The sequence below is a fragment of the Puma concolor genome, chromosome A1, assembly GCF_028749965.1.
Source record: "Puma concolor isolate L17-30 chromosome A1, mPumCon1.1.hap2, whole genome shotgun sequence".
Lineage (NCBI taxonomy): Eukaryota > Metazoa > Chordata > Mammalia > Carnivora > Felidae > Puma > Puma concolor.
Window position 1 is genome coordinate 241,648,875 of NC_141667.1, and position 23,000 is coordinate 241,671,874.

The following is a 23,000-nucleotide window of genomic DNA, read 5'->3' on the forward strand; positions in this document are numbered from 1 at the left end:
TTTCAGTAACGAACTACAGAAAATCTTACCAGAAAAACCGGAAGCTGAAATTTATCATTTAACACTACAGCTTGCACACTACACGGTCCACAGAGCCGAGCAATTACTTCTTTACCCAAAAAGTTTGCATGGAAAATAAACAGCAGGATGCCAGAGCCTGAATAAGGGAGATGTAAACACAGATTTTAATACCACTCCTAACATGGCCACCTTTCAGCTCAGAGGGAGATGCACCCCGTACAAGTTGGAAGCGGTCCCCAGAATGCGCCTGGGTGGAGCAGCACCCCACCCGGTGCCCATTCACACCAAATCATCAGTCCTCCAATTTCAAAACTTGGCATTAGAAAAAATTTTTTAAAAGTTTATTTATTTTGAGAGAGAGACAGAGTGAGCAGGGGAGGAGCAGAGACAGAGGGGGAGAGAGAATTCCAAAGGCTCTGTGCCCAACCTGGGGCTCAAACTCCTGAACCATGAGCTCACGACCTGAACCGAAAGCAAGAGTCAGATGCTTAACTGAGCCACCCAGGTGTCCCTCCCAGCACTTTTCAAACCACAGATCCCTTTTATTTTCTATCTAATGCCTACTGAGAACTCATGAATCAAAATTTTAAAAATACGCTTTTCTACATAACAGTTTTTGGTCTAAAAAAGTAGCGGTATTTATAATTTGCAGCTGAATACATATTCATGTCCATGGAATGCAAATGTCCATGGAAGCAAACTTCTGTGGTGGCTGTTTCTGGGTGTGGGTTTGAATGATTGTCCATTTTCTTCCACATGGTATTTGGCTCTTTCCAGATTTTTCGGTTAATACCCAAACTTATTCTAGGCGGGGGGAGGAACATGAGGTTTGAAGCTTTCATTGAATATCCGAACTGTACCGCATGACTCATTTCTTTGAACATAAGCCATAGTTTCCAGTATAACAGAAAATAGGCGTATGAACTCATGACCCTTCTGGTAAGCCACTTTCAGGACAAAAAAAACAATGGTCCAGAACAATTCTATACTTCATAAAAGAGACCCCAAGGAACCATCTGTCCTGATCCCAGGGAAAGAAGGACACACAGAGCCCCTGGCCCTCTTACCTTTCCTTTCAAGCTGTTTAAGGTCTGACATCCTGGTTTTGCTCTCTAGCTTTAAAATGCAACCCCCCACTCACCTGAGTGCTGAGGTTCAAAAGAAGAGAAGGCCTACAGTCTTTTTCCCATCAGCTCCACTATCAAAGAGTTGAGTATTTATTACTGACTGCACCGAAAAGGAGGGTGGTGACTCTTCAAAATGGCCCGAATGGGGACACGTGGTCAATAGGGAAAATCCTATCCGAAAATCTTTCATTCAGGTGCTGTTTATTCTGACCAAAAGGAGATCTAAGGGAGGTGTGTTTATTTGCTCTCCTCTGACAAATACTTGAATTTCACAGAAGAAAATGACACAGGGGACTCTAATCAGTTTGCCAGCAGTTGTTTTGTGGTATCGATATAAACATTTTCTCCAGCTGAACTAGGTGTTGAACAATTACAGTCTCCTCAAGAGCCCAAGGTCAGTGTTTCTCAGGGCTGAGTGTGCTCCTAAATGGAGACTTCACCAGGGTGTGGACTGAGGGTCAGGTCTGGGCGGGGCCTGAGAGTCTTGCATCTCTCACGGGCTAGCGAGGGGCAGGAAAACCTATCAGGATCTTCGGTCTGAGGACGACGAGGCATCTTTGAGATTTTGGAAACAGAAAATTTCTGTTGGCTGCAGATGTTGTGCATGTGCAGAAAAGAGCCCTCAGTAACCCTAAGGCAGTCCTGGTGCTCTGGGGCCCATGAGTTACGCATGCTGGGAGACGCCGGGCTCAACTCACCCATCCCTGCACCCCAACCCCCAACCTGGTGCTCGCCACCCAGCAATGCGAACTAACCGTCTGGACAGTGGAAACCACAAATGATTCTTCAGTGTCCAGGTCACTAAACACAGGTGTTATGAATAGATGTCTTTTCATGGTATGAAATTTTCATGGCTATATTTTAAATTAAATTTCCATTAAGGAATCCATACGATTTATTTTATTAATTTAAAAAAATTTTTAAGTTATTTATCTTGAGAGAGACCTAGCATGAGTGGGGGAGGGGCAGAGAGAGAGTGAGAGAGAATCCTAAGCAGGCTCCGTGCTGTCAGCACAGAGCCCGGCGTAATGCTCTAAGTCATGAAACCACGAGATAATGACCTAAGCCAAAACCAGAGTTGGACGCTTAACTGATTGAGCCACGCAGGTGCCCCTGAATACATATTTTTTAAATGGATGTTTTTATTTTTTTAACAGAAAAGGAAAAGCCCAGCTTTCTACTTTCAGGCAGAGACAGTGTTATCTCCATTTAAACATGTGGTGTCCCAGTGTCCCATAGAAGGCCATGCCATGGTCATGGTCTTGCCTGCAAAGCAGCTGTTAAGCAGAGCCTAGGTAGCAGAACTGAAGTTTCCATCTCTCGGTACTCAACTTTACGATGAGCCAAGACACTGGCTTATTCAGGAGAAACATTCACTCTGGACTTAGAATCCTGAAGCTAACTAAATTTTAATAAAACTCAATTAAAAAAAAAAAAAACGTATAACTAGGGGTGCGTGGGTGGTTCAGTTGGTTAAGTGCTGACTTGATTTCGGCTCAGGTTATGATCTCACAGTTCATGGGTTCAAGCCCCACACTGGGCTCTGCACTGCCAGACAGGGGCCTGCTTGGGATTCTCTCGCTCTCTCTCTCTGCCCCTCCCCTGCTTGTGCACGCACGCACTCTCTCTCAAAATAAATAAACATTAAAAAAAGAAAAAACCAAACAAGTACAATTATTAAGACCCAACTTCCATACTGTGTGTGTGTGTGTGTGTGTGTGTGTGTGTGTGTGTGTGAGAGAGAGAGAGAGAGAGAGAGAAATGGTTTTATTAAAGTACGGGGACAGGACCTGTGGGCAGAAAGAGCTGCCCCAACTTCCGTACTTTTTAAACAAGTGCTAACACAGTGCTCTGTGGGTCCCTCCAGGTCACCTAGGATGGTGGGTACCAACTGGGTTTCTCTCTGCCAGAGTAGCCCTGCTGTTAACCATTTGGCAGAATTATTACACACACTGGGACTCTGTTCAAGTTATGTTCACAGAAAGAGGTCTACACTGTTTAAAAATTAGTTACAGTGTCCCTTTTCAAACTGAGAGAAAACATAGGCTTACCTTCTGGTATGTTCTGTGGGGGTTTATAATTGAAATCCGTTGAAAAATCTGGCCCCTCACAGAGACGGTGACATGCTATTGGGAAGATTGGTTCTAACAGAGCAAGACGTGCCTCAAAGTAGTCCCTTATTGTTTCTTCTGCTACTCTTGAAAGTCTAACAAAAAAGAAGACTTGTTAATATTGACGTAGAAAATAACCATGAGTCACATTATCATCAAACTGTTCAATACCGGTGAGGCCTTCCCAAATCAACTTAAAAAAAAAAAACGTTAACTTCCTACTCATTGTTCCCTCTCTGCACTTTTCTTTAGCACTCGGCATCTGACACACTATGTATGTGTCTTACTGTCTGTGCTGTCACATGGAAATTCAGGCTGTAAGAGAGCAAATCTTTCTCCCTCACTGCTGTCTCCATCTTCCCAGTCTTCTGAATAGTTCCTGGTACATGGACAGCACTCAGGACTTATTTGTCTATGAAAATGAGAATTCTATTAATAAATTCAGAAACTGCCACACACACACACACACACACACACACACACACACACACACACACACGCCTTGTTATAGTACTTAGTTTAGAAAGCAGTCGAATGAACTGAGAAGTGCTAATTCAGAAAATATTTTTAAACGACTCATTTGGTTTGCCCAGGACATTCTGGTTTTAGGAGGAGAAGTCCGGTGTGCTGGATCACAGACACACAAAAATTACCAGCTGGGGAAGGCTTCCGGCAAAGGCCGCCGATGTCGGCCGACTCACCACGCACATGCCCTTTCTCTCGTCTGAAATTTACCTTACTTGCTGCTTAGGATATTGATACTGGAATTGGAGTAACTATCGTGCAGGCACGAAGATCCGAGTCACACCCTGAGCGTGGCTGGCGGTGGAGGAAGAGAGGGGAAGAGTGGCCATTCCTGCCGAAGGCTGCCTACCCCCGGACTTCCTGTTACATGAACAATAAACACCTTACTTGTGTTACCTACTGTTTGTGACTGTTTGTGAAGTTTCTGTTATGTGTTGCCAAAATAATTAAGTGAAAAAGCTACCGAATGACTTGCATGAACTTTTAATTAGAATAAAATGATTTAGAATTCACTTAAAAAGAGGTGCCTAGGTGGCTCAGCTGCATGAGCATCTAACTCTCGATTCTGGCTCGGGTCACGATACCAGTCTTGTGAAATCAAGCCCAGGGTTGGACTCCGTGCTGAGCATGGAGCCTGCTTAAGATTCTCTCTCTCTTCCCCACTTGTCCTCTCTCTAACAAAGAAAAATAATACTAATAATTCGCTTGAAAAAGAATGATCTTGAAAGGATAAACTGGGGTATATCCAGACAATGCGATACTATTCAGTAAAACAAGAAATGTGCCATCAAGCCATCAGACACGGAGGACGGAGGTGGCTATGTTTTTATAGCGTTATTTACAACAGTCAGATTTTGGAAGCGGCCCAACTCTTGGTCCATCGACTGATGAATAAAGATGTGGAATACATATACAATGTAATGTTACTCAGTCATAAAAAAGAACGATGTCTTGTTACTTGCATCCACATGGGTGGAGCAAGAGAGCAGTACGCTAAGTGAAGTCAGAGAAAAAGACAAATACCATACGATTTCACTCATGTGGAACTGAAGAAACAAAACCAAGGAAAAATGAAGACACAAACCAAAAAACACCTTCTTAACTACAGAGAACGAAGTGTGGTGGCCAGAGGGGAGGCTGGTAGGGGGAAGGCTGAAACAGGTGACCGGGAAAAAGCGTACACTCGTCACGGAGGGGCACCGGGTTTGCCGGGTCACTACACCGTCCACCTGAAGCCAGTGTGACCCTGTATGTCAACTATACTGGAGTTCAAACAAACGAGCGAACATTAAAAAAAAGGCATGGAAGGATCTTCGATGCCTACTACTATGAGAAAGAAGCCATCTGAAGAAGGCAAGCATCAGGATTACAACTGCATGACATTCTGGAAAAAGCAAAACTAGAGAGAAAGTAAAAAGACGAGTGGTTGCCAGGGGTCAGGGGGTAGGAACGGATAAGCAGGACAGAGGATGTTCAGGGCAGTGGCACTCTGAATGACACCAATGGTGGGTACATGTCATTACAATGTGTTAAAACCCCAAGCTGCACAACACCAAGGTGAACCCTCAGGTAAACCAGGGGGTTTGGACGAGAATAGTCCATGCAGGTTCGCTGGGTTCGTGGAGACACCACTCTGGCGACAGAAGTTGGCGGGGAAGTTGTGCATGTGTGGAAACAGAGGGTATTTAGGAACCTCTGGGCTTTCGGCTCAACTTCACCGTGACTTAAAACTGCTCTAAAAATTATGTCTATTAAAAAAGCAACAACTACAGCTTATGCAGTTTTGAGAAAATGTCCGTAAGCCAAATTGCAAGCATAATTAAGGTTTTAAGGAGTTACTCCTAGGCAAGACTGTGCTAAGTTTAAAAGTCTGAGGACTTCAAGGACTTGCGGAAAAACAACTCATATGGCACTTACTAAACGTATGAGCTTTTGAGAACAGAAACCTGGCAGGACTTCCACGCGACAATCTTTTCCCGTTCCACACCTCTAATGATGACGTGTCCAAGACGACTCTGTGACTGAACCATGGCACATTCACGCACACTTACGTCTCTAAATGATTCTTCAGCAAGTCGTACACCAACACGTTGTTACACTGCTTCGCAAAATGCAGGGCACTATTTTGGTGCTTTGACAAAATATTGCAGTCAGCTCCACATTCAATTACAAGTCGTACGATATCAGAATTTCCTCTTTTACAGGCCTATGACAGGAAAAAAGGAGTAGTAATCACTTAACTGCAAAATAAGAGAACTACCCAGCAGTGTTTGTCCCCTTCTCCACACGTGAGCCCAGGTGTTCTTCGAGAAGAGGACAGAAGGTCAGAGAGGGGGGGAGAACACGGTTATCAGGTCTCACCCACGGTTACAAACTGTGACATCAACGACAGGTGGCATATGCTCCTCTTAGTCCGCGAACAGTACCGAAATCTGTGCTACATTCAATGTCCTCCCTGACTCCTGGGGAAACGGGCAAGTCTGAGAAAGGTACTTCTGTCCCAAGACAGAACAAACACCAGGCCTTTCTAAGCTCTGGCGTGCTCCACTCTTCAGACCAAGTCCTGTGCCCTAGCAGCCGATACCTTAGCACCCAGACAAGTGAGATCCTCTTGGGAATCTCTAAGGGAGCTCTCTTAGCATCACAAAGTAATTTCACGATTTTCCTAGGAGCTGCTTTAAAGGAGACTAATTAAGCACAGATACAAATCTGAATCCAGCAAATCTAAGATGGAGCTGGATGCAGTTCAAAGACCATTTCTAGAGTAAAAAGACCTACATCCAGGCTCTCTCCTGTCTCTGTTACTTGCCGGCTTTGTGACTTCAAGTAAATCCCTTAATTCTGAGTCTCACTGTTTCCACTTGTCAAGAGGGGATAACGGTACTTCTGCCTCACGACACTGAGGCTGAAATTAAAATAATATATTGTACACAGATATACAATGGAATCCTACTTGGCAATGAGAAAGAATGAAATACGGCCTTTTGTAGCAACGTGGATGGAACTGGAGAGTGTTATGCTAAGTGAAGTAAGTCATACAGAGAAAGATACCATATGTTTTCACTCTTATGTGGAAGGGGAAGGGGAAAAAAAAAAGTTACAGAGAGGGAAGGAGGCAAACCATAAGAGACTCTTAAGAACTGAGAATAAACTGAGGGTTGATGCAGATGGGGGAAGGGAACGTGGCTGACGGGCACTGAGGAGGGCACCTGTTGGGATGAGCACTGGGTGTGGTACGGAAACCAATTTGACAATATGTTTCAATATTAAAATATATGTAATATATATTGTACATGGAACAGGGCCAAGCCGGTAAGCTTTCCCACAAGAACAATGCCATCTCGTGTGCTACTGAGCATGCGGGACAGCATTTCTACAGAGCAGGTGTCTAAGCCGTGTAATCGCTAGGTCAAAGGGCATGCATCTAGTGACAGATCTGACAAATGCCCTTCAAAAGCATGTAACCCTGTGGTTCTCACTGGGGTGGTTTTGCCCCCAGGGGAATTCAGGCAATTGATGGAGACATTTCTGGTTGTTACACCTGAGGGTGGGTACTATGTCACCTGGTGCAGAGGTCAGGGATGCTGTGACACATCCTACAAGCGATCTGGCCCACAATGTCAGTAGCAGGAAGGGTGAGAGGCCCCTGCTGGGACCAGTTATATGCCCAACATTAGGGGGTGAGAATGTGGTTTCTCCACACCCTCACATTCTGGTAATGATCAAGTTTATACATTATTTCTGAGATGAAAGGTTTTTTATTTTGTTTTAAACATTTCTGAAAATCTTTCCCCAGGTTTATTTCTTCTAATTCTCACATTCAATAAAACCAATTTAATATACTAAATCTAAGTAAAGCTTAAACAATAGGTGCCCCCCAAAACCCAACACAAACAAAAACCAAAGCAAACCAAAAAAATAAAAAACAAAATTAAATACATTTATAGGCAGTCTAATTTAGACAACAGTTTATTACGTATGCTTAAGCTCCTCTCTGGGAAGAAACAAGAAACCATCCCTCGACCTCTTCCCCTCTGGGCACTGCCTTCCTCCTTTTCAGACCAACTCCTAAGTGCCAGCTACATCCAGCATCCACCTTCCCAGCCCCTGCAATCCCACATCCCTCAAACCCAATACAAACTCTGCCCAGATGAGGGCGCCAACACCCTCTGCAGTGCTAACCCCCAAGGGCAATTTCTCCCTTTCTCCCAATTTCTCAGCCCATTGTTCTTTGGCATCTCTGCCCCACAGATGCTTCGGGCCAGCTCACTCAGGATACCTCTCCCTCCCGATCTTCCTCTTCCTCTGGTCTTTCCTATATGGCTGCCTTCTCTGACCGTTCTTTCCCTTCCAAATCTCAGTGGTGACCCAACTCTCAGCCTAGGGCTGTAATCATGTTGTCTACACAGATGAACCCGAATCTGAATATAGAGCCCACACCCTTCTCCTGAGCGAAAGATCACAATGTGAAACATCTGAGCATTTTCAGCTCAAATGCAACCCCACTCCCATTGTATACTGTCTGTGTTCCCTAAATTAGCAAACAGGATTACAAGCATAGCCGTCAATTACCAAGTCCCATGAATTCTACCTCTTTAAAACACTGGTCTACCCACTTCTATCTCCACTATCACTACCTGGGTACAGACTATTATTTCACTTAATTTAAAAAATGTCCCCTATATGTCTGCTAACTCCTGGTCTTTTATCCACTTCCTTCCCCCTACTGACCTAGGGGGACATTAAAAACAGTCACCTTTCTTCTGATTATGTTTCTCCAGCTTAGTGGCTCCTGAACGCTCTCAGGATTAGGTCATCCTAATTCCTGTGTCTGCGCTCACTGCCCTGTGCGCACCTCCACACGCCTGACTACTCGAGTATCTGCTGTGCAGCATGTATCCGGTGATTTCGCGGTAAGACAAAGTTTTAATTCATGCTTTGGGGTGCCACCTCTGCTCTAAACATATGGCAACAGGAACACATAAAGGAAAATTAAAATTCGAAAGTAGGGCTCCTGAACAAAATAAGCATTTCCGCGAACCAGAAGTGAAACAGCAGCACAAGGAGTGAGTTCGGCCGAGGGGACAGGTGATGCTGGCCTTGAGAGTACAAAGATTCAAGACCACACTGAGGCCCAGGCCCAGTGGTAACTTGAGCCTGTACCTGTGCTCTCACTGACTCAGGAAATGCAGCTGAAACTCAGTACGGCCAAGAAACACCTACTCGGATTAAGAGCTTGCACCAACCTGTATCTAGGAAGGGGGCAGTAAGACAGAGCCTCCCTCCGTGCAGGGAACTAACACGCGGTGTGATGTCAGGACCTGTTATGTCCTAACAGCATCTTAGGCCAGGAATTTAGAACAGGAACATTCTAGACTGGGCTAGGCCCCAGGAGAGGCAAATACAAAACTGTTGTAAACAGAGAGGGGCAATTAAAGGGGGAGATATGTAGGAAGCTTTAGCAACCTTCCATTCAAAACAATCATCAAACCACAACTGCAAACACACTCGAAGAAATCTGATTCCACTCACGTAAAACCATAATGTAAGCACACCGTGCTCTTTCCCACTCCCAGGTGTCAGTATACATCTTACTCCAGTTTCCGCTCACACAGCTCATCCCTGTCAGCTTATGTATCATTCTGTGGGATGCAGCTCAGCCACCCACACATCCACCGTGTCTCACCTCTTTTAAAAAGAAAAAAAAATTTTTTTTAAGTCTTTATTTATGTATTTATTTAAAAAAATTTTTTTTTAAACGTTTATTCATCTTTGAGAGACGGAAAGAGGGAGACACAGAATCTGAAGCAGGCTCCAGGCTCTGAGCTGTCAGCGCAGAGCCCAATGCGGGGCTTGAACTCATTAACTGTGAGATCATGACCTGAGCCGAAGTTGGAGGCTCAACCGACTGAGCCACCCAGGTACCCCTAATCTTTATTTTTGAGAGAGAGAGAGAGAGAGAGAGAGAGAGAGAGAGAGAGGGAGAGAGGGACAGAACAGGAACTGGGAGGAACAGGGAGAGAGGGAGACACAGAATCTGAGGCAGGCTCCGGGCTCCGAGCTGTCAGCACAGAGCCCAACACGGGGCTCAAACTCACAAACCATGAGTTCATGACCTGACCTGAAGTCAGATGCTTAACCGACTGAGCCACTCAGGTGCTCCTTACCTCTTTTTTTTAAAGTAATCTAAACCCAACGCGGGGCTCAAACTGATGACCCCTGAGATCAAGAGTCATATGCTCTACTGACTGAGCCAGCCAGAAGCCCTGCCCTGTCCGGCCCTGAATCCACACTGCTAGGCCTGGTACCAACTTTCATGTAATTCCAGAGCTCTCTGTGCTTATTCCTATTACATTATTGTTCACACCAGCTTTTAACTGCTTCTTTGCTAAACGGTTTCTCTTACACATCTGTGTCCTGTTCCCCATCCTATTCTCGGCCCCCAGCAGACTGCCTGGCAGAGGCATCTGTGAAGAGCGAGGGAGTAGGTGACCCGTGTGAAGTATTTACCTTCATTAGAGCAGTCTCACCGTTACTCTGCTGGACATTTACAAAAGCTCCTGCTTCCAAAAGAATAGCCACTGTAGTTAGGAAGTTCTATTAAAAAAAAAAAAAAAAAAAGCAAATTTAATTCCCAAAATTCTTTAGAAGATATTTTTTGATGATTTGAAATTTTTAGCCATCAGGAAAAATACTCAGATTCTATCCCAAGCAGGTTGGTGAACACGGTTCTTCACTGTGCCCTCCTGCTCAGGCTCCACACAGCCACACGCCCTTTGCCAGCAACTTCGATCTCAAGTGGAACCACTGGTTTCAACCTATGAATCTCTGTGTATTCATCTTTTAAAAAGATAGTATGTGGCAATATTTTCATTAAATTCTTAACCAAAAGGAACATTTAATTTCAACTGGAAAAGATTTTTCATTTTTTTAAATGTTTGTTTATCTCTGAGACAGACACCGTGAGTGGGGGAGGGGCAGAGAGAGAGGGAGACACAGAATCTGAAGCAGGCTCCAGGCTCCGAGCTGTCAGCACAGAGCCGGACGTGGGACACTTAACTGACTCAGCCACCCAGGTGCCCCTCAACCGGAAAAGATTTTTAAAAGATCTAACATTGAAACCAGTATTAGTACCTTAACCAGAGGTCCTTTTACTTTTTCTTTTTTTAAAGTAAACTCTGTGCCCAACATGGGGCTTGAACTCATGACCCCGAGATCAAGACTCGCATGCTCTACCAACTGAGCCAGCCAGGAGCCCCCAGGGTCCTTTTTCAATATAAATCACTTCCCACTACATGAATCACATTTTGAAAATTCAATTACAAAGTACAGCTACTAATTAACAAAAATCTATTCATGACAAGTCTGAGATGAACTGAAATATGAGACTCTAAAGCTTTGTGACTATATGAGAGTTACATTTCAGGACAGGACAGAAACAGACCGTCCTAGTCCACAGGCAGGAATTCCTAGACTAAGAAACTGAGGGTTCTTGAGTTCCCAACCTTCTCGGCTGCGTGAATGAGGGCGGTGGTCCCATTCTTCTGTCTGCCATTCACCTTAGCCCCTTTCCTGATGAGGAGCCTCAGCAGGTCGTCTTGCCCTCCGGCTGCGGCGAGCATCACCAGGGTCATCCCGCTTGAATCCTTCATTGGTTTTGTTGAGGAAAAGACATGTCAATGTCTATCAGAAAAATTCCAGAACTAAGTCTCTTCACCCAGGATGTTTCAACGTGAAATCGCTGAAGTATACTGATTTAAGCATCTACCTAAGTCTTTCACTAAAATATCCTTATTTTTATTTAAGTTTATTTATTTTTAATAATTAATTTCTACACCCAATGTGGGGCTTGAACTCACAACACTGAGATCAAGAGTTGCACCGCACCGTCTTCTGACTGAGCCAGGCAGGTGCCCCTCACTAAAATATCCTTATTATAATCAGAAACTAATAACCTTCACAATTTCTTTACATGTCATAAAAATTTTACAACTTCCAGGTATTGATGTTCTAAAGGCCCGTCAACATTCTGCACGACATACTGATGAATAGTGCATCTTGATGCTATAAAAATGGCAAAGGTACTTATTTATTTATCGCACATTTCAGGTCCGAAAGCCTCCTTGTGTTCTAGGTAAAACAGGTGAAACTCACATTCGTGATAGTTGCTTAGCTGGCCAAAGATCTGAGGCTAGAAATGACCACTAGAAGTGACCTAAGTCCAAGGGTAACCGAATGCTGTCTGGATTAGACAAATGGCCTCTACAAAAGCTAACTGTTGGGAAATGACAGTTTGATTGCTCAGGGGATGAAGAAGAAAATTCAGAAGCAGGAAACAGGACACTGATATGATTGGTTTCTAAGAGGCTATGACAATCTAGACAAATTAAAATACTTTATAAAAAATTTTAATGTTATTTATTTTTGACAGAGAGAGAGAGACAGAGAGGGGAGACAGAGCACAAGTTGGGGAGGGGAAGAGAGAGAGGGAGACACAGAATCCGAAGCAGGCTCCAGGCTCTGAGCTGTCGGCACAGAGACTGACACGGGCCTCGAACCCACAAACGCGAGATCACAACCTGAGCCGAAGTTGGATGCTTAACTGACTGAGCCACCAAGGCACCCCTAAAATACTTTAAAAAGAGATAAAATTACATAAAGTTGACAAAAAATAAAAAGCCAAAACATTTCCAATCATTTGAAACAAACACATGGGAAAATCAAGCCATTTATTTATTTTATTTTTTCAACGTTTTATTTATTTTTGGGACAGAGAGAGACAGAGCATGAACGGGCGAGGGGCAGAGAGAGAGGGAGACACAGAATCGGAAACAGGCTCCAGGCTCTGAGCCATCAGCCCAGAGCCCGACGCGGGGCTCGAACTCACGGACCGTGAGATCGTGACCTGGTTGAAGTCGGACGCTTAACCGACTGCGCCACCCAGGCGCCCCCTCAAGCCATTTATTAAATGCCATTTGATAAAACCAAGTTCTAACAAGGTGAGTTAATTTGGCTACAATCTGAAAGTTTAGCAGAATTCACCTGCATGAGCAATCTGAACACAAATGTAAGAAAAATTAACTGAAATAAGGTAGTGCACTTCCTCTCATCTGCAAATTACCTTATTACCACAAAACATATTAGAGGGAAAAAACCTTTTTTCTAACTTAGTAAAGTTCCCTGTAGCTGCTAGGCTTTTTATTAATGAAGACCAAGCTACATAAGAAAGTAGGGAAAAAAGCACCAGATAAAACCCAACATCCATCCCTGATAAGAACTTCAACAGATAGACAAAAGGAAGTCTACTGTCCACTAGAAACCAACAACAGCACAACAGAAAAAGGATCTTCACACAGCCTCAGGGGAAAGCCACCCTCAGACGAGAGCAGAACAGGATCGCCTCCATCAGAACTCTTCTGCAAAATGTCACCAAGTTTACAAGACCAGAAAAAGAAATATTACTGTGCACGAAGGAAACAAAACAGTTACTTTTCAGCAGATGATCATATTCTCTACCCAGAGAATAATTTAAAAGTTATTAAAGTAAGAGAATTTCAAAGTGACCAGAGACCACACACACACACAGATCAATAGCCTCACCGAACACCTGTAATAACGTGTTAGAAGACAAAATATGGGAGAAAAAAGATCCTAATGATCACACTAAGATAATTTAAAAATTATCAAATATGTAGGAAAGCATCTAAACTAAATGTGCAAGAATCGTATGAAGGAAAAAACTCATAAAACCGCTTTAGGAATAAATGAAGAGCTGAATGAATGTAGAGTTATCACGTTCTTATTTGGAGGACTCAAATGTAAAAAATGTCAATTCTCAGCCAAGTTTATCTATAGAGTTCATACAATTAAAAAAATGCTTTTAATGTTTAATTATTCATTTTGAGAGAGAACGCACACACACAAGCAAGGGAGGGGCACAGAGAAGGAGAGACAGAATCCCAAGCAGGCTCGGCATCATCAGAGCAGAGCCCAATGCGGGGCTCAACCTCACAAACCACATCATGACCTGAACTGAGATCAAGAGTTGGATGCCTAACTGACTGCACCACCCAGGTGCCCCAGATTTCATGCAATTTTAATCAAAATCCCAATAATTTTTTTGAACCATAATCTCTGAAGATTAAACCTAAAAATCCACCACGAGAGCATGAAAACTAAAGAAGAAAATATAAAAATCTCTTGTAACTAAGACAAGACACCCAGAAGCCATAAAGGAAAGGACTGACAGATGTGACTATCTAAAAATAAAAATCCTCTGGGGCGCCTGGGTGGCTCAGTCGGTTAGCGTCTGACTTCAGCTCAGGTCATGACCTCACAGTTTTTGAGTTTGAGCCCCATGTCAGGCTCTGTGCTGACAGCTCAGAGCCTGGAGCCTGCCTTGGATTCTGTGTCTCCCTCTCTCTGCCCCTCCCCTGCTCACGCTCTGTCTCTCTCTCAAATGAATAAACATTAAACAATAATAATAATAAAAAAAATAAAAATAAAAATTCTCCAAGCTTAAAAGACTCAGACACAAGGAGTCATTTTATGCCCTCAAGCAGCAGAGGTTCAACCACAGACAGAACCACAAACAAAACCAGACAGGTCACAGCTGAACCAAATGGTCACTGTAGGGGTTGGAATTACAAGGTCTATAATTTTCTACATTATACATTTCTACTGTGCTTTCAGTTTATAAAGTGAACATTACTTTTATAACATTTTATTTTAGAGAGAGAGAGAGCACGAGCCAGGGAGAGGGATATGGGGTGGGGAGGGGGAAGAGAGCATCTTTCTAATTTTTGAGAGAGAGAGACAGAGAGAGACAGAGACAGAGACAGAGAGACAGAGACAGAGTGAGCACGGATGATATAGGGAGAGAGAATCTTAAGCAAGCTCTATGCCCAGTGCAGAGCCCGACTCAGGGCTCGATCTCATGACCTGGAGCTGAACAAGAGTCAGATGCTCAACTGACTGAGTCACCCAGGCACCCCTACTTTTATAATTAAAAAAAAATTTTTTTAAATGTTTTTGAGAGAGAGAGAGAGAGAGAGAGAGAGAGCGCAAGCAAGCAGGGGAGGGGCAAAGAGAGAGACACACACAGAATCTGAAGCAGGCTCCAAGCTCTGAGCTGTCAGCACAGCTCAAAGCGGGGGCCTGAATTTATGAACCGCGAGATCACAACCTGAGCCGAAGTTGGTGCTTAACCGACTGAGCCACCCGGGCACCCCCTTACTTTTATAATTTTTAAAATATGAAAAGTAAAACTGAATTATGTGAAAAGCGCTACTTTCCATCTTTATTTCATGAGATTTTACTAAGATGTATTACCTCTTGGTCCAGGTTATAGTCTTCATTTGAATTAAGTGCAACCTTCACAGCAATGTAATCCCCATTTTTCACAGCATCCCTCAATAAATCTGCAATGAAAGAATTAAGATAAATTAGACTTCACACATCTAAACATTTATTTATTTATTTTTTTCAACGTTTATTTATTTTTGGGACAGAGAGAGACAGAGCATGAACGGGGGAGGGGCAGAGAGAGAGGGAGACACAGAATCGGAAACAGGCTCCAGGCTCTGAGCCATCAGCCCAGAGCCCGACGCGGGGCTCGAACTCACGGAGCGCGAGATCGTGACCTGGCTGAAGTCGGACGCTTAACCGACTGCGCCACCCAGGCGCCCCTAGACTTCACACATCTAGATTCATGAAAAGAATCTCCAAAATTCCCACACTACTCACTACTCGGAATTGCATCTGCTGTAGTAAAACTCTCATCTTCCCCATCAAGATGCTTTTGAAAATCTTCTAATTTCATCCACTCCAACTTCAAGTCCATGCCCAAACTCAAAATCTGTTGTCTGCCATCTGGAACACAGAAGAGGCTTATTAATACACTTTTTTCCCCTGTAACAATGCCATTTTCGTAAGTTTGTAGTGTCTTTTGAAAAATTTTTTAACGTTTTATTTTGGAGACAGAGACAGAGTGTGAGCAGGGGAGGGGCAGAGAGAGGGAGACACAGAATCTGAAGGAGGCTCCAGGCTCTGCGCTGTCAGCATGGAGCCTGATGCAGGACTCGAACTCACGAGCCACGTGTGAGATCATGACCTGAGCCGAAGTCAGATTCTTAACCAACTGAGCCATCCAGGAACCCCAAATCTCGTAACATTTCTATCTTTGGCCATTCTTCTTGGATATATATTTCCTCCAATCATTTATGTAGGTAAAGCCATTCTAAATGTGTAAACCAAACATGTATGTAAATAAAAGCCACTGATCCTTCAGACTCAGCTCCAAACTCTCCTCCTGAAAGCCCTCTGTGCTCCCTCCTACCCATAAAGCAAGTGCTGGTTTCCTCCCTCATCTGTTTGACCCAGGGGCTCGTTAACATTAGAAAAGGACGTGTTGATCCACTATCTGCCATGCAACAAATAAGATTTGAACATAACTCATTAGGGAGTAATTCAAAACAACTGTGCTATTTTTTAAAGTTTTTTATTAAAAGAATTTTTAATATTTATTTTTGAGAGAGACAGTGTGGGCGGGGGAGAGGTAGAGAGAGAGGGAGACACAGAATCGGAAGCAGGCACCATGTTCCAGTCTCCGAGCTATCAGCACAGAGCCCAACGCTGGGCTCGAACTCATGAACTACGAGATCATGACCTGAGCTGAAGTCAAATGCTTAACCAACTGAGCCATTCAGGGCTCCAAAAAACAACCGTGCTATTTTAGAAAGTAAAAAGCATAAATATTTTATGGTCAGAGTTAAAGTATTTTCTTTTCTTTTTTTTTTTTTTTAAATTTGTTTTTTCAATGTTTATTTATTTTTGGGACAGAGAGAGACAGAGCATGAACGGGGGAGGGGCAGAGAGAGAGGGAGACACAGAATCGGAAACAGGCTCCAGGCTCTGAGCCATCAGCCCAGAGCCCGACGCGGGGCTCGAACTCACGGACCGTGAGATCGTGACCTGGCTGTAGTCGGACGCTTAACCGACTGCGCCACCCAGGCGCCCCCAGAGTTAAAGTATTTTCACCTAAAACCAATTCCTCAAATTTTACAAATGTTAGGCAGTTAATCTTGCCATCGAGATGAAGTTTGTAAAAGACATGCAAGTAAATGAAGGAAATTCTTCCAAAGCTCTTGATTCAAGCCAACACTTCTCTTTGCACCTCCAAGAGCATTCCACTGTAGCAACAGCACAACCTCAGGAGCTGCACATCCTGGATTTTCTACATCCCAGCTCCACATGTCAGCTGCATGGCTCTGAGTAAGTCACATCAAGTTGCCTTACCTCACTTTCTGAATAGCAGTAGTAATAGTAAAAGCAGCTACCGTTCAGTAAGAATTAGCACATTTAATCCATGCACAATAACCTGTAAGGGGATACATGTTACAGGTAAGGTGAAGAGGTTCTGGATCTGCTCAGACACACATCAGTAAGCCAAGAGCCATATTCGTACTGTGACATATCTGAGCCCACAGCTGGACCTCCTCACTCTAGCACAGCACCATGGTACCACGAAAAAGATCCGGGAAGCAGGACACATGAGGGTTTATATCAGCTGAGAGAATATGGCCTAATTTACAGGACTCTTACAAAGTAACAAGAAAAGGTTATGCTTCAGCTCAGATTTTGGTCTCTCACGTAGCAAACTGGTTCAAAATCCTATGTTCATTCCTACCAAGTACTGGATCTTGATTCAGCATCTGGTAATTTTAACTTTTTCTCTTTATTTTTAATAAACTTTATTAGTTTTAATTTAAAATTTTATTTTTAATAACGCTAAAGAATGTGTTAGGAGGTGAACATCAGTGAACACAGCTCTACCTTGAGCACAGAACCATGCCAGGACCTAAACACTCCCAGCTGGTACCCGCCCCCCCCCCCCACCGCCCTCCTCCAACAGTGATGTTAAGGATCCATAATTTGAATGTCATTCTCTTTCATTCTTTTAAAAATGGTTTTGCCATCGGGGCGCCTGCGTGGCTCAGTCAGTTGAGTGTCTGACTTTAGCTCGGGTCATGATCTCACCGTTCATGGGTTCGAGCCTGGCGTTGGGCTCTGTGCTGACAGCTTGAGCTGGGAGCCTGCTTTGGATTCTGTCTCTCCTCTCTCTGCCCCTCCCCTGCTCACGCTCTGTCTCACTATGTCTCTCAAAAAAGAATGAATGTAAAAAAAAAAATTTAAAGAAAGAAATATATGCAGAACTGTAGGTAATTTTTATATATTGGCCTTATATCCAATCACCTGTTAAACATTTAACATTTCGGGGCGCCTGGGTGGCGCAGTCGGTTAAGCGTCCGACTTCAGCCAGGTCACGATCTCGCGGTCCGTGAGTTCGAGCCCCGTGTCAGGCTCTGGGCTGATGGCTCGGAGCCTGGAGCCTGTTTCTGATTCTGTGTCTCCCTCTCTCTCTGCCCCTCCCCCGTTCATGCTCTGTCTCTCTCTGTCCCAAAAATAAATAAAAAAAAAACGTTGAAAAAAAAAAATTAAAAAAAAAAACATTTAACATTTCTAAAAATTTGTGGATTCTTTTGAGTTTTCTACATATATGATAACATCTGATAATGAACAGCTTTTTGGGGGAAGGGAGAGGGGAGGCCTCCTTCCCAAAGGCTTGTATCTTTTGTTTTTCACTCTCTTACTGTACTGGGTAGACCTTAGAATAATGTGGAATAAAAGCAGTGACAGATGTTTGCCAAAAGTTTAACGTTCTTGAGAAAGCTCCCTTTTAATTTTTAATTTACATCCAAGTTAGTTAGCATATAGTATAATAATTATTTCAGAAAGATACCAGTGATTCATCCCCTACATGTAATACCCAGTGCTCATCCCAACAAGTGTCTTCTTTAATGCCTTACCCATTTAGCCCATCCCCCTCATAGCCCCTCCAGCAACACTTGGTTGTTCTCTGTATTTAAGAGCCTTTTATGTTTTGTCCTCCTCCTTGTTTTTATATTATTTTTGCTTCCCTTCCCTTATGTTCATCTGGTTTGTATCTTAAAAGTCCTCATATGAGTGAAGTCATATGATATTTGTCTTATTCTGACTATTTCACTTAGCATAATACCCTCTAGTTCTAGCCACATAGTTGCAGATGGCAAGATTTCATTCTTTTTGATTGCTGAGTAATACTCCATCGTATGTATATATGTGTGTATATATACATATATATACATACACACACATGTATACATGTATACACACACGTATAAACATGTATACACCCCCTCCCCACATATATATGTCACATCTTTATCCGTTCATCTGTCGATGGACGTTTAGGCTCTGTCCATACTTTGGCTACTGTCGATAGTGCTGCTATAAACACTGGGGTGCATGTGCCCCTATGAAACAGCACACCTGTATCCCTTGGATATACACCTAGTAGTGCAACTGCTGAGTCGTAGGGTAGTTTTAACTTTTTAAGGAAGCTTCATACTGTTTTCCATAGTGGCTGCACCAGTTTGCATTCCCACCAGCAGTGCAAAAGAGATCCTCTTTCTCCGCATCCTTGCCAACATCTTTTGTTGCCGGAGTTGTTAATGTTAGCCATTCTGAGAGGGCTGAGGTGGTATCTCATTGTGGTTTTGATTTTATTTCCCTGATGATGAGTGATGTTGAGCATTTTTTTCATGTGTCTGTTAGCCATCTGGATGTCTTCTTTGGAAAAGTGTTCATTCATGTCTTTGGTTCATTTCTTGACTGGATTGTTTTTTGGATGTTGACTTTGACACGTCCTTTATAGATTCTGGATACTAACCCTTCATCTGATATGTCATTTGCAAATATCTTCTCCATTCCATCAGTTGCCTTTTAGTTTTACTGATTGTTATCTTCACCGTGCAGAAACTTTTTATCTTGATGAGGTCCCAATCGTTCATTTTTGCTTTTGTTTCCCTTGCCTCTGGAGACGTGTTGAAAAAGAACTTGCTGTGGCTGAAAATCCTAGAGGATTTTGATGGATTCCTGTCTTAACGTTTAGGTCTTTCATCCATTTTGAGCTTATTTTTGTGTATGGTGTAAGAAAGTGGTCCAGGTTCATTTTTCTGCATGTCGCTGTCCAGTTTTCCTGACACCAATTGGTGAAGAGACTGTCTTTATTCCACTGGATATTCTTTCCTACTTTGTCAAAGATTAGTTGGCCATATGTTTGTGGGTCCATTTCTGGGTTCTCCATTCTGTTCCATCGATCTGAGTGCTTTTGTGCCAGTACCATACTGTTTTGATGATTACAGGTTTGTAATACATTATTATATTATAAATGCCAGCCCAGCCCCAGGAATGTTCATGCAACCACACTGTTGCAGAGGCCTGGAGACTGTGGCCAGGTGCCAGCCTGCCCCAGAAAAAGTTCACATGATCGCGTAGCACCAGGGTTTCAGGGATTAGGGTCTATAACAACACACATCTGGCACCAGGCTTCACCCCCCTCTTAACATCCTTGTTCCAACACCAGCAAACGTGGCTGTTCTCCAGGGTTTGCTGAGACCTTTGCCTGTTGGGGGGAGGCCACACAGCCTCTACCAAATGTCCTCTTGGCAGGGGAACCACTGTCTCTCCCTCTGTGGCCTAAGGACCCTGAGGACCTTGCTCTCTGCTTCTGAGGATGCACCCTTCCCACCAGAACTCTGCCAGGTATTGAGCTGTGGAGTTTCAGACTCTATACTCCCCTGTTCATAGAGTCTTAATGCTATCCAAACTCTCTTCCTTTCTCTTTTCTTCCTTTCTTGGGAATTCCCTTATGGGTATTTCTACTCTCTTTTTCTCTCCAGCTTCTTTCAACGTTTATTTATTTTTGGGACAGAGAGAGACAGAGCATGAACGGGGGAGGGGCAGAGAGAGAGGAAGACACAGAATCGGAAACAGGCTCCAGGCTCTGAGCCATCAGCCCAGAGCCTGACGCGGGGCTTGAACTCACGGACCGTGAGATCGTGACCTGGCTGAAGTCGGACGCTTAACCGACTGCGCCACCCAGGCGCCCCTCTCCAGCTTCTTTCAAGGGGAGTGCTTTTCCCGTACTCTCCCTACTTTCTCTGTCCTCTCTCTGCAAGCAAAAACAGATCCCTACCCCTCTGCGGCTTCTCTCTACCCCAGTTCACCTCTCTGCACTGTGTACCTGCTGAGTTCTGTGGTTCAAGTTGTGCAGATTGTTGTGTTAATCCTCAGATCAATTTTCTAGGCGTGAAAGAGGGTTTAGTGTTGATCTGGCTGCATTTCAGGGACGAGAGATGCAAAAAACTTCCATGCTGCTCCACTATCTTGACCGTTCCCCGAGAAAGCTCCCTTTTATTAATTTGTTAGGTTTTGTTTTTTAGAAATTGAGGATGTTTCTGAATCAATTTCTCCTTTACTCACTGAATTCCTAAGGACTGCTAACTATTAGGTTATGTTATATTATAATAGGTTATGTTCTTACATACAGCTAGATTCAATTGCCTAACGTTTTGTTTGGGATACTTACATCTGAGTTCATGAGTAAGCTTGACCTGTCACTTTCCTTTCTTACAAAGTTTCTTTCTCATTATGGTTCTGAAAGTATAATGGGCCCAAGGAACAAGTTAGCATTCTTTATTTTAGGAAGACTTTTTTTATAATTTTGGTAAGCTCTTGTATTGAAACTATCTGTGCCTGGTGTTAAATTTAAAAAAAAAAAAATTTTTTTTTTTACATTTATTTACTTTTGAGAGACAGAGAGCAAGCGGGGGAGGGGCAGGAGACACAATCCAAAGCCTGCTCCAGGCTCCAAGCAAGCTGTCAGCACAGAGCCTGATGCTGGGCTTGAATCCATGAACCATGAGACCAGGACCTGAGCCAAAGTCGGACGCTCAACCAACTGAGCCACCCAGGCGCCCTGTAGTGTTAAATTTTTAAGGCTATTTTAAATTACTATTTCACATTCTTTTTTTTTTTTTTTTTTTTTAACATTTATTCATTTTTGAGAGACAGAGACAGAACACAAGCAAGGGTGGGGCAGAGAGAGAGAGAGAGAGAGAGAGAGAGAGAGAGAGAGAGAGAGAGAGAGAGACATTCAGACAGACAGACAGACTTCAAAGCAGGGTCCCAGCTCTGAAGCTGTCAGCACAGAGCCCCACATGGGGCATGAACTCACAAACCACAAGATCATGGCCTAAGCTGAAGTCAGATGCCTAACCGACTGAGCCACCCACATGCCCCTCACATTCTTTAATAGCTGTAAAACTACTCAATTTTTGTATTTCTTTTTGGGTCAGTTTTGTTAAACTATATTCTCCCAGGAATTTTCCCATTTCACTCTATTTTCAAATCTATTGGTAAAAAACTGCTCACAGAATTATCTTTTTAATCTGTACACAATCTACAATCATGTCTCTTTTCTCACTGGAAATATTGTTTGTTTATGCATTCTCTTTTCAATTTTCATTCTTTTTTTTTTTTTTTTTTTTTAATTTTTTTTTCAACGTTTATTTATTTTTGGGAGAGAGACAGAGCATGAACGGGGGAGGGGCAGAGAGAGAGGGAGACACAGAATCGGAAACAGGCTCCAGGCTCTGAGCCATCAGCCCAGAGCCCGACGCGGGGCTCGAACTCACGGACCGCGAGATCGTGACCTGGCTGAAGTCGGACGCTTAACCGACTGCGCCACCCAGGCGCCCCACAATTTTCATTCTTTAGTCAACATTGGTAGAAGCTTGTCTATTCTATTAGTCTTTTCAGTGAACCAACCTATGGCTTTACTGATGTTCCCTACTGTTGGAAGGAGGTCATTGAGAGGATATGACTTTGGGTTGACACAAGCAATGAGAGGCTTTTCTTCAGAAGGTTCCACCCACCATTTTCATACTAGGAGCTATTTCAAGGACATAGCCTTGAGAGTTTAAGGTGTTGTTGAGACTATCTGGACTAAGTATGTGACTGAATCCAGTTAAGGCCTCTATATAAACTTTTAAGATTCACAGGGAGGGGTGCATGTGTGTGTGTTGTGTGTGTGCACACGTACAGACTGATCTACTCGACTTGTGGCAAATGAAGGCAAGTCTCATATGTAAAGTCCCTTGCTTATTAAATCTGCCATCTATCAATCTGGGGTGGCCGGCCTCTTTCTTTGGTTACTTCCTGTACTCCCCAGACAGGCTGGATTCAGATTTCACCCAGGGAAGTCTGGAGTTTGCAAACCAACACCTACTATCTGTTCTTTATTGTTTAATATCCCAACAGCAAAGCCACTATT

The 23,000-nt window shown here is 43.5% G+C and overlaps 1 protein-coding gene across 1 annotated transcript in view; it reads right to left on the minus strand.

The window, feature by feature from the left end:
* MPHOSPH8 (M-phase phosphoprotein 8) overlaps positions 1-23,000 on the minus strand; it is a 57,289-nt gene that overhangs the window by 4,909 nt on the left and 29,380 nt on the right. Inside the window, exons 6-12 of the mRNA XM_025924157.2 lie at positions 15,530-15,655; positions 15,116-15,204; positions 11,290-11,430; positions 10,295-10,381; positions 5,836-5,990; positions 3,200-3,354; positions 30-157 (exon numbers count right to left, since the gene is read on the minus strand). Of these exons, the coding sequence (XP_025779942.1) occupies positions 30-157; positions 3,200-3,354; positions 5,836-5,990; positions 10,295-10,381; positions 11,290-11,430; positions 15,116-15,204; positions 15,530-15,655 (881 nt within the window). The remainder of the gene's footprint in view (positions 1-29; positions 158-3,199; positions 3,355-5,835; positions 5,991-10,294; positions 10,382-11,289; positions 11,431-15,115; positions 15,205-15,529; positions 15,656-23,000) is intronic.